This window comes from Cetorhinus maximus, chromosome 8, assembly GCF_964194155.1.
Source record: "Cetorhinus maximus chromosome 8, sCetMax3.hap1.1, whole genome shotgun sequence".
NCBI lineage: Eukaryota > Metazoa > Chordata > Chondrichthyes > Lamniformes > Cetorhinidae > Cetorhinus > Cetorhinus maximus.
In genome coordinates, this window is record NC_135886.1 from 9231878 (window position 1) to 9247849 (window position 15972).

Genomic DNA, 15972 nt, shown 5'->3' on the forward strand with positions numbered 1-15972 from the left:
ACACTTGGAGAGACAGGGATTAATCAAGGACAGTCAGCATGGTTTTGTTAAGTGGAGGTCATGTCTGACCAATTTGATTGAATTTTTTGAAGAGGTGACCAGTTGTGTTGATGAGGGCAATACATTTTACGGAGTCTACTTGGACTTCAGCAAGGTTTTTGATAGGGTCCCGCATGGGAGACTGATAACGAAAGTAAGAGCACATGGGATCAAGGCAATTTGGCAAATTGGATCCAGAATTGGCTGAGTGGCAAGAAGCAGAGGATCATGGTCGAGGGGTGTTTTTGACTCCGTAAAATGTATTGCCCTCATCTACACAACTGGTCACCTCTTCAAAAAATTCAATCAAATTGATCAGACATGACCTCCCCTTAACAAAGCCATGCTGACTGTCCTTGATTAATCCCTGTCTCTCCAAATGTAGATTAATTCTGTCCCTCAGAATTGCTCGTGTCCAGTGGGGTTCCACAGGGATCGGTGTTGGGTCCCTTGCTGTTTGTGGCATATATAAACGATTGTGGTTTATATAACCAGGGGGGATAGATTTAAGGTAAGGGGCAGGGAGGGGGTTTAAGAGGGGATGTGAGGAAGAATTTTTTCATCCAGAGGGTGGTGGGAATCTGGAACTCACTGTCTGACAGGGTGGTAGAGGCCGAAGCCCTCATAACATTTAAGTAGTATTTGGATGTGCATTTGCGATGCCATGGCATACAAGGCTATGGGCCTAGTGCTGGAAAATGGGATTAGAATAGTTAGGTACTTGTTTGACCGGCGCAGACTCGATGGGCCGTCAGGCCTTTTTCTGTGCTGTAGACCTCTATGACTCTGTGACACAGTGTTCTTAAACTCCCTCTGGAACCTTCTTCAGGGTTCCAACCCCACCCAATCTATCTCTCATTCCATCAGCATCGCTTTGCACATTTATATTGAACCTGCCACCAGAGGACACTCACTGCTCTTGCTGCTGCCTCCTGCTTATCAACTGCACCGAGAAGGCAAACAAACTAAACTGCCGTCATTGTTAAAGCTTGGAGGGAGTGGGAATAGAATTAGAAGACTGGGATTTTTAAACTATTCAGTTATTGTTCATGATTTTAAAGAAGATGGCAAATCATGGACTGACAGATCACCTCACCTAAGTTCAGCACAGGGCAACTTGGGCACAGCTCTGTGCCATGTGCTGCAAACTGACAGCTGGGTCTACACAATCATCCAAAATAAAATTTTACATTTTAAGCATAGGAAACATTCCTGGCAATGCCCAACTGACCAGTTAATATTCAAACGCGAAGCTTGATAGTGTCTACAAAGCAGCGGGAAGGATTTTACACGCAGTTATTTGTTGGACTGTTTGTTTGGTTCTTAACTGGAGCAAGACTAAATAAGAAATAGGAGCAGGCCATTAGGTCCCTCAAACCTGCTCCAATCACTAAGATCATGGCCAATCTGACTGCAGTTTTAACTTCAGTTTCCTGCCAGACCTAGCACAGGATAAATTACCTCCGTGTGAAGTGTTTCCAGATCTGGTATAGTTATTTGATGTGCTATGTAGCTTATGCTTAGTTATTAAAAGCCGAAATGAATTTGATTTGTTATTTATCCTGTATACAGAGTTATAGTACACGAGGTGGCCATTTAGCTCATTGTGCAACTGCTTGAACGTCAATTCCAACCCCCCAACCACCACTCAGACAGAAACGCACACTTGAATAAGCTATTACACCCCTTTCCTTCTCAAGGCCGATTAATGGGAGTTTACAGTGGGTTTAAAAAAAACCATAAAGTAATTAGCCCCCATCTTACATAAGGGAAATCTCACTGGAAAACATTGTTTCTGTTTTAGAAAGACAATGAAGCATGTTGTTGGCTTCTACAAATATGGGACAGTCAAAGACTTTTATGAGGACAGCACTCTCTGAACTCATTTCTTCATTACTGTTACAACAGTGTTTGCTTTTGTCTCCTAGCATTACAAACATCCATGTCATTCCTCCTAGTCCCCATCCAAACACATTTCCAGTTCCCCTTCACCCACCCCCAGGACAATCAATAGCAGAACAGAATTACCAAATTAGAACACAACATTTCATCATAAATTGAATCTGCCCTTAAACCAGAACCAAGTGAAGTGCAATGACCAATTACGGCCAGCTGCCAGCTGCCTTTAACCTGCAATAGAAAAATAACACTTCAATCTTACCTTTGAATTGCAAGTTTGCTGCTTCATCCAAGAGCTCCTCCTTCATGCTGTTGAGAGTGTCGATGATCATGTCTCTCATTTCCTCCTGCTTCCTGTTGGCTATGATCATCAGCGACTGGAATAGCTCATTTTCCTTGTCCCTGGTGTACTCCAGCCTCTTGGGAGTGATCTGCAAGTCTCTCTGCATGTCGAAGGCCTGGTTGATGAAGATGTCCAAACAGCGGCAGTGGACGCCATTCAGCACAGTCGCTGCGTCCACAAGGTGCATCTGCACCACTTGCTTCGCAAAGACGCCAAGCTGCCGGAATTTCTCAAAGTGTTCTACCAACGTACTTTGGGCTTTGCTGGTGTTGGACAGTCCAACCACAGTGGGGCTCAGGTAGTCCAACTTAGTGAGCTGACGGTAAAGGCAGCTCTTTTCCTTTTCAGACTTGGAATTTTTCACTGAGAGCTCCTTGTCTGGTCCAGAGTGAGAGTCTGGGTGAAGGCTGCTCAGGTGTTTTGGTACCTTGATGAAGAAAACAGGCAGGGCATGTTCCCTCATCTCCTGCAGCTCACTTTCTTCTGAGTCTGTCAAACGCTCCTCACTGATGGCATAGACAATAATTGGCAGGGAATGTCTCCAACAGTCATCAAGCTTTCCTTCTGCCCCAGTTTCATGGCATGGAAGAACTAGAATTTCCATTTCCTGGAACAAAGAGAGAATGGTTATAAATGGGATAAAGCCCATGCTGTTAACTGTGGCTCAATCAGTGGCAGTCTCACCTTGGAGTCAGAGCTAGGGTCTCAAGTCCCATTCCAATGACTGGAGCACCTAAAACAAACCAGATAGTCCCAGGACAGTATTGAGAGAATCAACGTCAGTGATTCTGTATGACTCAAAGTCCCCCATCTGCTTGCTCAGATGGATGTAAAACATCCCATGGCACGATCCAAAGATAACCTGTGGTGTTCTTCAAGTGTCCTTGCCAAACTAATCCCACATCAAAACAAATGATCTGGTCATGATCACATAGTTTGTGGGAGCTTGTTGTGTCTAATGTGACTGCCACATTGTCTACATCTGTAGATTACACTCCAAAACAACTTTGCTGCCCATAAATCATTGGAACAACTTGAGATCATGAAAAGTGCTGTATAAATGCCAGCTTGCTCTTTTCCATCAGTTTTGTCATTCCTCACCAACAAGAACATTCAGCCAAGTGTATGCATTGATTGTTGGAGTCAGGGGCCAGCAATGGCCTGGCTAGTGTCGGATGCTCACACAACGTTGCTGTGCAAGCTTTGGTTTGAGGCACTGAAGGTATGTTATCGGGATTCGGCATTGCAAGGAGAAAGATAAGGCCTGAGGTAGGCAATACTGAGGAGTTGGAAGAAAGTGCTTGTAGTAACGCAACAGATAATGGGGTCAGAAGCAGGGAAAAAAGGTCCTGTCAGCCTGAGATGGCACCTGGAGGTTGCTAGAATAATGGTCACAGGTAGAGGACGACAGCTATGGTTAATGGCAGCCTCAGTTTGTCAACATGCAGCTGGACAAAAATTTTGGCTCATCTGGGTCTTGACAACAACCAGGCAGTTCAGAGTTTGACACAAAAACCGATCGACTAATCACTTAACCAAACATTTTGTGGGATTGTCTGTGCGCAATTTGACTGCTGCCTTTGAATATGCAATAACTGCACTACCGACTAATGCACTGCAAGTTGAGTGCTTTGGAACTCAAGATTTAAAGTCTTTGACAGCCTCAGCCTCCAATTCATGCCCACCTTCCCCCATGTCAATTTCCTTTAGTGAAGCCAACAATCTGTATTTATATAGAATTAAAATAAATTTTCCAAAGCTACTTTACAGGAACATAACCAAAAATTGACAAATTAAATAACCTAAAATACAGTCTGGGGAAAGTATTACTCTGCTGCCTCTCAGGCAAGGAAAATCCCATGAAGAAACATGATAAAAGCAGCAGCTGAAATAACGTAACAAAATAGTTCTCATTATCCTGAGCAGAGTTCAATATTTTGCCTGATACAGAAATATTCACAAAACCATAGGAAGCAAACTCAACAGGAGTGCAGTGTCAATTCAAGATTAACTTCTAGGCCTCTCATTCCTTCCTGCTATTCCACTGATTCTGGACCAGACATGACCTTTGAACAGTCCCATCATCTTAATTACAAAAATCTCCTTTTCTGCTCCTTCGAACATATGCCGTAGCTGCCGGCCCTCCAAGATGTATAGTGCGCCCTCTCCCCACCCCACACCCAACCAGGCCCCCACCCATCCCTTGTAACGAAGGCCTGAATCAAGAAAATAAGCAGAAAATAATGTGGGGAGGAGTATGGAGAAGGGGCCCTGCATCCTTGGCCTGATAGGGCACAGTCATTCGAGGCAAGTATTTGCGCAAATGTGACTGTGTATGTGGTGGGAATGAGGAAACAGCTTCTCCACATCAGTTATTTTGAGCACTTTTGCAATCCACTGCCACAGCAAAAGGGAAAAACCAATAAAGGCGAACAGGAATTTCAGAAGCTCAAGGGTTTCAAGGCATTTCTTTGTAAATTATATTTTCCACTAGTCCAACTTTCTCCTACTCTCACGGGAGCTTTGATTCTCGCTTGGCACGAAATATCTTCCGGCCCCAGTCCCAAGTGGTTATTCTTCACACAAAAACAGACAGAGTGTTCACTTCCTAGCCTAAGTGACCGTGGATTGCTGACAAAGGATTAAAAATTAATTCAAAGGATAGCAATGTCACGCCAATTTGTTGGCCATCCCAAGTTGCCCTCATGGTGGTGGCAAGCAACCTTTGTGAATCATTGTGGTTCATGGAGCGAAAGTACTCCCACAGTACTGTTTGGTAAGCAGCTCCTGAATTTTGATCTAGCAACAATGAAGGAACTGCAATAGTTCCAAGTCAGGATAGTGCAAGTCTTGGAGGGGAACTTGCAGAGGGCAGTGTTCCCATACAAATGTTACACCTGTCCTTCTAGATGCTAGGCGGTCACAGGTTTGTAAAATACTGTTAAAGGAGCCTTAACGAGTTGCTTCACTGCATTTTGTAAGCTGAACAAATTACAGCCACTGTGCACCAAAGGTGGCGGAGAGGGGTGCCAAACATACAGGCTGCTTCATGAGCGTAGCTGAAGCTGGATTGATCCAGTTAAGTGGAGAGCATCTCACTATGCTGCTGACTTGTACTTGTGGGGTGGTAGAAAGGCTTTAGGGTGTCAGGAAGTAAGTCACATGTATAGTGCACTGCTCATCCCAAAAAACAAACTCCATGCCCTCACCCAGGCACACTGGCTTCCAGTCCCCCAAAACCTCCAATTGAAAATTCTCATGGCTTCATCCTCATCTCTAACCTCCTCCAGGCCTCGAACCCTCACCACAAAACTCATGATTGCTCTGACTCAAGCAGAACATCTTCCCTCCCTTCAGCCACCCAGATGCCACAAATTCTCCTCCCTCTTCCATAAGCATGAATAAACTCACCTTTTACACTAAGTTATTGGTCACCCTTCCTATTTCAGGAATTTTTTTTTGATTATGCTACTTTGAAGCACCTTGGAGAGTTTTCTACATTAGAGGCATTACATAAAATGTAGGCTGTTGAGTTCATGAGGCTAGACTCAATACAAAGGCAGTATTCTCTAAATGCAAGATTCATTCTTTCTCCACACATGGCTGCCAACTCTAACGCCATCACCTGTCATCATCAGTACTTCACCTCAGAATTACATTGCTCAAAATCATTCCCCAGAGATAACCCAAGCTTGGAAAGAGATTCCACAACTGTATTCCTGGCCAATCTTCTAACCTCCGTCAACTTGCGCTCAACAAAACTTGTGTTGCCTGTAAATTAATGGATTTCAAGCCCCATTGACTTGTCACTCCAGTGCTTTCTGATCTACATTTATTCCTCCCCATCTTCAACCTCCACCAGATTGATGAGTTTTTGCAATTCTGGAGCCTTGTGCACTGTCGATTTTAGTCCCTCCTCTGTTGGCAGATGTGCCTTCAGTTGCCTATGCTAAGCTCTGGAAGTCTTCCTCTTTAACCTTTCCGTCTGTGTCTCTCGCTCTCCTCCAAGATGCTCCTTCAAGTACTTTGGTCACCTCCTATGTAGTTCAGTGTCAAAACTTTGTTTGATAATGCTCCTGTGAAGCACCTTGCAAAGTTTTAAAACATTAGACTGCTCAATAAATGCAAGCCATTATATTTTCAGTTCAAACAGACACTGCCTATAAATTTAACCCACCCACAATTGACACCTCAGTGAAATCCTTGTGACAGCAAAGTAGTCTCTCTAGCAAACAAAAACAGTGGTACTTGATGCCATAATAGCTAACCAAGGACTCAGCTCAAAATCCTGGAACTGCACCCATCAAATCTTAAGAAAAACCACCTCCCATTTATAACATCCCTTGCATGCAAGCACGTCTTTTCAGGAAAGCAAATGTTGAACGGGAGAAACTTAAATCAGCCGATGTAAATACTGAATTGAAAACTAAAGCAAGCCCTGAATATTGCTACAGATGATAGTTAAGCTTGTAGAACCAAAAAATCAAATTAGCAAAAATATATTTCAAATTGAGGAGGGGAATTCTTTTATTTCGAGTGCTGCAATTAATATTTGGAATATACTCTGACAAACAGGATAGGTACAAAATGCAGTCACTCGAGTCTGGGAGTGTGTGTACATGGGAAACTATTGTCAATGGGCAGACTGAACTGCGCCAGTATAAAAAAGTGTTAATTTAATTTCTTCCATCTGGATTTCAATAGGTTCATTTGAATAGCTAAAAGCAGCAACAACTCCGAAGCACGGCTGAATTAATTCTCAGAAGCACGAAGCCAATGGCACAGGCCTGGTTGAGTGTCTATTGCATAAACACTCTACCCTGCTGGGATTAGCAGCTTTGTCAATCTACTAACAAAATTCTAAGGAGCTCAAATGATCGGAACCAAAACATGCACCCAACAGTAGCCACTCCTCTAGGTCACCATTTGAATTCAGTGTCCCGCTGCAAGTCATTTACTCTTAGCAAAAAAAATCAGTCTTTGACCCCCAAACCAAACATCTGCCTCTTTCATTACTGCAGTTTCTGCCTTTCAGTTGACATGTTAACCCAAGGCCTCATCTACTTTCTCAGGTGGATGGAAAAGATCCTGTAGCACTATTTTGAAGAGCAACGATGTGTTGTCCCCAGTGCACTGGCCAATATTTATCCAGCAAATCAAAAATGAATCAGATTATCTGGTCATTACCACATTGCTATTTGTGGGAGCTTGCTGTGAGAAAACTGGTTTCCAACAACAGTGACTATACTTTGTTGGCTGTTAAGTGTTTATGGCCTCCTGAGGTTGTGAAAAGTGCTATATAAATGCAAGTCTTCAAGGGAAGACACCAAAAAGGGGCAGCAATAGCTGCAACTTTGCACAAAACTCTTATTAATAATATTAATAATAATAATAAACCTCTCCAGGCTACCCGACTGGAAAGTACAAAACACTGTAGGGGAAAAAGACATATGGATGCTTTGTGACCTGCATATTCTGGCAACAAAACTCTAATCTACTATTCTCTTTCATTTCTGCTTCCTTGCAATCACCCTATCATCTAGCCCAGAGTAGAGTTGCTATCTATAGTTGGATGTAGTCCTGGAGGTTTCGTCAGATAACCTCCCACCTCAATCTCGGTTTTTAATTAATAAATTAAAGTCTTCCAAGGAATTGAAAAAACTGTCAGTGGTGACCAGGAGATTAATCTTCAATTGCTGGAGAGTCCAGGGTAATCCTGGAGTGCTGGTAACCCAATGAGAAGCACACTGTCCTTGTGCCGCAGCACTCCCGATGACATTCGTGTTTCTGCAGCACTGATTCATAGAACTATTAACTAAACCACTTTGATTCAGTGTTAACAAGTAGGTTTACAAACTTGAAAAAAATGTCGATGACCAAATCGTTGACCACTTGTTTCTGAAGTTGAAACCAAGGTATTATTCTTCAATGTTTCCCTGTTTAAAATTACTGTCTAATGCTATACAGGCCTGAAAGCCTGTCTTTTCCCTCTTCAGCCTCCACTGGAGGTGTGAGCAGGGTCACTGCAAGGAAAGAAGCCTGGAAAATCCCTGACTCTGTCATTCCATTGGAAAATATATTTCATCCACATTACCAAAGTTCTCCCAGACCGCACGCCTTACACAACCACAATGTCTCAAAGCTTGTTACAATAAAATACTTGTGAAGCGTAATCACTGTTGCAGGGAAACGCAGTAGCCAGCTTGCATACAGCAAACTCACACAAACAACACTGATGTAATGCTGAGCTAATCCGTTTCAGGTATTGATTGAGGAACTAATTATTAGTCAGAAGACCAGGAAGAACGTCCTTGCTACTCTTTGAATAACGCAAAGGGTTGTTTTATGCCCACCTGATAGGGCTGACAGGTCCTCAGTTTCCATTTCTTCTGAAAGATGGCACCTTTTACAGTGCTGTACTCCCTCGTTACCGCATGAGTGTGTTGGCCCAGAGCAAAGGGAGTGGTACTTCAACCCACAACCTCCTGACTGAGGCATGAGGGCAAGCCCCACTGAGCCAAGGCTGACATCTTTGCTTTGCCCTCAGTTAATTTAGCAGCTGATATCAGATTCACTTCATACAGAATTCCACAGTGCAAGCAAAGCTGGTTAAGATTTCATATAAGATCCATTCCCCAAACACCACAACCAATTTGATATGTTTTCCACCCCTCTCCTCCCTTAAGCTTGCATCTTTACTCTCAACCTAGATGATTTGCTCAATTCTTCAGACTGGTATTTTGCAGCACAAGCTCCACACTGATGTGAGAATGCTAATGCTGTGCAGGAGGCAAGACAGGCCAGTTACACAGCCAAAGACATTAATGCTTTGTAGACTTCAGTGCCATACCACATGCAAGATTTAATATTGAGGCATGTTCGACTCTACCCCAATAGCGTGCATTATAGCCAACGTCATGGGCACATCCTCACTGCAACACTGATCACCCCATTTCCCATAACTTAAAAACAAGAAAATGCTATCCATCTGGCAGACCACACAATCCACCCCATCGCAAGCTTGAACTCAGATGTACACGTCTAAATCTCTGGCTCAGCATCTGAAAGACCGCACTTACAATTTCTCTCCCATTCATCTTCACACCCGTGAAAAATAAATGCTTCTGCAATCTTCAGGTGATTACTCATTCAGTTATGCGCAAGTCGAATTCCAGACTCTCGCACTCGCCAATATAGTTCAGAATCCTCCAAGTTGAATATTCATGAAGCCATAACAGCCAGGGTCGAGACACGTCACCAGTTCATACTGGACTGAAACTGAGGTCTCGGGAACTAAAGGATAATGTGTAGCTGCATATGAGACAACCTCAGCATCAAGACAGCACAGGCTTGAATTTTTCATGAAACTGCAAATTATACCAGATTACAGTGAAGAATTTCTTTAATCTAGAAGGAAAAACATTTTGCATGAAAACAGGGGAAAGATAAAAGAACTCTAAGTGTCTTAAGGCCTCACCAGCATTCATCTCAAATTACAATCTAAGTCTTTCAAAAAAATGTACAATGACATAGTTTAGCATTCAGCAGTTGATGAAAACATATCTGAAACATTTAAAATCCCCAAGGCTTCCAATTGGAATGTTCTAAGTGCTCACTCCTCCCTCCAGAGTTGGAAATTAAAATCATGCTGCAAAAAGGATGGAAACAAAACAAGGCTTAATCAAATGAAAATTCATTTTAAAAGAAACTATTAAAAGCCTGGCTAAACTGAACATGGCTTCGGCTGCTAGAGGCTGAGAGGAATGAATGACTCCAGTCTAATCTACTCCCACAAAGGAGGCAGTCACTGGTATCTCCGAGATACCACATAGAAAGCCTGAAATGGAACTCAAGCAGCCACACAAATAAATAAATGGAATTCTTCGAAGCTGAAGGAGTAGCCCAAGCAGATGAACTGGAACATGGTGTTTGGTTTACTTACTTACTTAAAGCAGGAACTGGCTCACCATTCAGGCCAAGATAGGCCACGGTTTAAAGTTAGTGAATTTTGGCTGGAGTTTCAACAGGAGCACTAAAACAGTCCTTGGTGCTGCTCATTTTGGGGGAGTAAAAATAATCAGCCAGGGCTCCAGCTCACTTCCTCGTTACTACTCCTGAAAATGGTGCTCATTGTACAGATTCCACTGCATTGAAGCCACCACCCCACTCCCCTCTCAAATAAGCACCCTGACTCTTGGTCTAAGTTCACACATGAAGAATTGAAGGATAACCAGTGTCTCTGGACTCAGCACAGCAGGCAGTCCACTACACGAGATTAAGAGGCAAATACAGATAAGGAGGATCACAATTCTATAACAGTTCACCCATCCTGAAGTGTACTCAGTCCCCCAAGCAGAATCTAGTCCTAACTCTAGCATGAAGTCCATTCAAAATGTTGACCACTGAGAAGGAAATCCTGGTACCTGCCCCCGAGCTTACAATACTTGAACTTTGTATCCCTTTCGCTACTCCCAAGATTTACCTGCAATATGCTAGATTTGCTTTTTCCCTGTAATATGCTGTTTCTCTAAAGGTCATTCCTCATATCTCCATCCCAGGCTGAAATACTCAAGCTTTTCTAATTTTCCTTCGTAGCTCAAGTCCTCACCCTACAGCTCATCCTTGCAACTCTTCTCTGCATTGTCCCCAGCACTTCAATGCCTCCTTCATTTCTTGGAAAATAGAACTGGGCTTGGTATTTAGGTCTGAACAGTGCCTCTGACTTGCATTCCACTCTCCCTTTTGTTGGGCAAGCAGGTGTCCAATTGAAGACTCCAAGGTTGCTTCACAATTCATTCTTGGCTCTTTCATCATTCATGGAATACTTGTTTTTTAATTTCAATCTAACATGCTTTACACTAGTCAGCGATGAATTTCATCCATCATTGATTTACCCAAATGCTTATTTCAGCCAACACAAATGTTTGTGATGCTTCCTCTAATTCCACTGCTCTTCCCAATTTGGCACTGGCAAATTTAAATTTTGCATTGAGTTTGAGTCTAGATCACATATGGAAATGCTGAACAGTTGTACTGTCACCAAGCTGGAAGATATCTCACTCAGTGCTTCTCACCCCATCCTGACCTATCTCCAAGTATTTGTTGCTGCCTACAATTTCACTAGTTCTTTATCTGGTCCCATTTACACATAATCAAAATCTTTTCAGAAGTCTCGGCAGGCTACATGGAACGTGAAAAGCTTCTACTTAAGATCAACATAGTGAGTTAGGCATGTTCTTCCTTGTCCATATCCATATTAGCTGTTACTAGCTTATTCTTTGGCAGATACTTCATTTCAACAGAATGGGGCAAAGACTACTAAGTCTGTCATTGCCCTGGTCTCTCTAACCCCCTTTTTGAAAGTGGATACCACATTGGTCTATTTCCTCTCACCTCTTTCCAGTGTCCAGTGACTGCCTCAATTGTCATAGATGCTTCCCAAATCCCCACCCTAATCTTTTACAGCATTCTAGGATAAATATGATCCATTCCCAGAAATCTGTTTATTTTGAGCCATTCCAACATGTCTCAGACAACCATTTCATCTATCCAAGTTGGTCATTTCAATTTGGGAACAGTTGTTGATTCCTCTGAATAGTCATAAGGAAGCGATCGTTCAGAATAACTATGTTCACCCTTATTCATGTGTTTACATCATGTGATTTTCACCTTAGATTGTCCTCACTATTGTAGGAATGAAATAAACATGGATTATTTTTTGAAACGACATTGAGCAGCTTTGCGCTCTGTCTCAACATCTGCAATTAGCCTCTTCATTTGTTTCTGCATTTTCATGTAAAGCTTTCATTGAAACCTTGGCAAGTTAGAGTCAGCAAGAAGCTGAAAACACACGTGACACATGGATGCTCCGGCTATCCCAATATTTAAACAGTGTACAAAGAAGCTAAATGGGCACGGTCCTGCAGTTTTTCAGGAGAATTTCATTTCACTAACAACATACCACACAAGACAAAAAACCCAAGGCCAAACTCATGCACCTGAATTTGATATTTACCCACATACCCACTACAGAGCCAATAGTCAATGCCCTTAGAAGGGTATGCTTAATTTTCAACAGCTTGTGAAAGTGTGATTTTTAAATTCTGAGATCTAAGTATTTAACAGTGAAGCTGCACCTGCAAGTAGTGATAACATTTAGTTTCTCCTCCCTCATTTTATACAAGAGTATGAAGAGGTTGGGTGGTGGAAGGGATAATCTGAACAGGAGAAGCAAGATCTGTTTGAAATCAAGTAAAAAACTGAAGCAGTTTTAAGATAAAAATATTCAACAAAAAAAAACAAAATGCTGACATGCATCTGTCAAGATGGAGGACAGAAAACACAATTTAACATGACATCTTTCATCACCACAACACAGGTTAGGAACTCACCAAGAACATGCAATAACATAACACCTTTTACTTAAAAAGTCCCAAGATGCTTCACAGGAGCTCAATCAGAAACTGACACCAAGTGAAAGAATATGATATTCGGACAGGTGACCAAAGGTTTGGGCCAAGGTTTTGGAAATATTCTTTGCTTTTTAAGATAGGTGGAGGTGTTGAAGGGGGGAATTTTAGCGTTTCAGGGCGAGATAACGAGCAGGACGTGGTGAAAGTCAGGGTTCAGAAGGTTATCAATGAGTTCCATTTAAGGGAGGAGGAAGGCTGGTCAGAGCATTTGGATAGTCGAGTGTTAAGAAAAAGCTTGAAGTGAGTGTTTTAGCAGCAGATGGGTAATATTTGAGAAGTGGAAGGAGGCAGTGTTTGTGATGGTAAGAAAATGGGGTCAGAAGCTCAGCATAGCATCAAATAGAATGCCGAGGTTATGAGTTTTCTGATACAGCCTGAGGCAGTAGCCAGAAATCAATGATGGAATTTGGAAATCAAAATGAGTTTGTTGCGGGTCTGAATAAAATGATTTCCGTCTCTACAAAGTTTAAAACATGCCCCAGTTAACCTATTGAAGGCTGTAAATTGAACCAGCACACCTGGAAATAGAGGCAGTGAAGGGGTTGAGAGGTGGCGATGAGGTAGAGTTGGGTCCCACCGTGGTTACTGAGTTAGAGAGGTCAGGGGAAAATGTAAGCTTAAGGCATTTACTTTGTAGAGATTTCAACAACCAATTTGACTGACTTGTCACTTATTTCTGATGCTGCTTTTTGGATGAACTAGCTAAGTAGATGAGGAAACTCTACTTCCGAGTTCTCCAGATCAAATGATACAAACCCGAAATCAACACTTTCCTGAAAAAACCTGTTCTGCAGTTGCTGGGATTTAGCTGTGTACAGATTGTAATGTTGGACATGTGGCAGCCAATGACGACATCACAGAAATTTTCAATTCATTGCAAAATGCTCAGGGATGTTCTGCAGTTATGAAAGGTGCTATAAACACAAGTCCATGTTTTTAATAAAAGGAGACATGGTGCACCACACTTGGGTGTGTGAATCCATGCTTATAATTTTCACTCTGCTTCCCTTGTAGAAACAGCTGCTACGTGGTCTTCTGCAGACAGCGAAATCTCGGCAAATGGAAAATTGCAAACAGAATCCAACAACTAAATAATTCCTCACCTCAGCAGCACCCAAATACGTCAGGATTTATGCAGCCTCAAGGACAATAAGGAATTAAAAAGTAAAGGGGCTTTCAACCAAACGGAGTTGATTGAGAGCCACAAGTAGCATCAAACAGCAACACTGGACTGCGTGCCTCCCAGCAGAATGCTTCAAGCTAGTGAGAAGCTCATTAAGGAATTTTGCAGGTTTCCAGAAATAGCTGTTGTTCAACCCAAGGTTCTTCATCATAGTGATGACAATTGGCAGCTGACTGTTGGCAGTCTATACTCTCAATCAATATGCCATCACTCAACCTATTGCATTGGAGCAAGGCTTTTAATAAACATTTTTCTTGGACATAGTATAACATGCAAGTACATGCATCAAACAAAGACACCAAAGAAAAAAATCCAGTCTAAGTCACATGCTTGAGCCTCAACAGAAACTAGCTCCATTTGAGAATCTAAGCACCCATTTCCAGAGACAATTTAAAGAGTCAACTTCACACAGTCGAGTGCTGTGCCAACAGTCAGCAAACATCCTCTGTATACAGCTGAAAAACTGACCCAAAGATAGAATGATTCTTCTAGGGAAGAGATGGTGGGGACTGAAGTTTAATCTTTCTAAAGTTACTCAATTCCCTTCCATAGAAGAGTCATATTGGACTCGAAGTGTTAATTTAGTTTCTCTCTCCACAGATGCTGTCAGCCTTGCACAGTTTGAGCGCTTAGTTTTTATTTCGGGTCTCCAGCATCTGCAATGTTCTGCTTGCCCAGTTTTCTCCTCTCCTGCAGCTGGGGTGCAGTCCCACAAGCAGTTTGGGCACCGAAAACAAAAAAGGTCCGGCCCCGCAAGTACATGCATCAAACAAAGACACCAAAGAAAAAAATCCAGTCACATGCTTGAGCCTCAACAGAAACTAGCTCCATTTGAGAATCTAAGCACCCATTTCCAGAGACAATTTAAAGAGTCAACTTCACAGTGCCAAATTTTGCCCACTCACTTAACCTGTCTATATCCCTCTGTAGACTCCTCCTGTCATCCTCATTTAACCAAAACTGTGATTGTCATCTATTTGACCACGGGGGCTATAAGCCAAGCTCAGCCTTGTCCGCAGTAACACATGTACACCAACCAGCAGGAGGCATTGAATTACTAGAGACAGAAACTATAAGACCATAAGATGTAGGCCATTTGGCCTATAAGTGTGCTCCGCCATTCAATGAGATCATGGCTGATCTGATAATCCTCAACTCCACTTTCCTGCCTTTTCCCCATAACGCTCGATTCCCTCACTTATTAAAAATCTGCCTATTTCAGCTTGAATATGCTTAACGATCCAACTTCTTCAGCCCTCGATGATAAAGAATTTCACAGATTGACTACCCTCGGAAGAAATTCCTCATCACCTGTCTTACTCTCAGATTATGCCCTCTGCTCTCCCACAAGGGAAAACGATCTCTCAGTATCTACCCTGTCAAGCCCCCTAAGAATCTTCTGTATTTCAATCAGGTCGCCTCTCATTCTTCTATACTCCAATGAGTACAGGCCCAACCTACTCAACCTCTCCTCATAAGAAAATCTCTCCATACCTAGGATCACCCTAGTAAACCTTCTCTGGACTGCCTCCAATGCCAGTACATCTTCCCTTAGATAAGGGGACCAAAACTGTTCACAATATTATAGGTGTGGTCTAACTAGTGCCTTATATAGTTTTAGCAACACTTCCCTATTTTCATACTCCATTCCCTTTGAAATAAAGTCCAACGTTCCATTTGCCTCCCCTGTTACCTGTTGAACCTGTATGCCAGCTTTTTGGGATTCATGCTTGAGGACCCCCAAATCTGTGCTGCAGCTTTCTGTAGACTTTTTCTATTTAAATAATATTCAGCTCTTCTATTCTTTCTGCCAAAGTGTATAACCTCACATTTTTACATTGCAGTCCATCTGCCAAGTTTTTGCCCACTCACTTAACCTGTCTATATCCCTCTGTAGACTCCTTCTGTCATCCTCAACACTTGCCTTCCCACCTATTTTTGTGTCATCCATAAACTTGGCAATAGTACGTTCATTTCCCTCATCTAAGTCATTTATATATATTGTAAATAATTGTGGCCCCAGCGCTGATCCCTGT

General features: G+C 42.5%; 1 protein-coding gene across 2 annotated transcripts in view; it reads right to left on the bottom strand.

The window, feature by feature from the left end:
- The window catches only part of dstyk (dual serine/threonine and tyrosine protein kinase), a 130284-nt gene that overhangs the window by 67979 nt on the left and 46333 nt on the right, over positions 1 to 15972 (bottom strand). For both annotated transcript variants that reach the window (XM_078546425.1, XM_078546424.1), the window contains exon 3: positions 2201 to 2888. In XM_078546425.1, coding sequence (XP_078402551.1) covers positions 2201 to 2888 — 688 coding nt within the window. The remainder of the gene's footprint in view (positions 1 to 2200; positions 2889 to 15972) is intronic.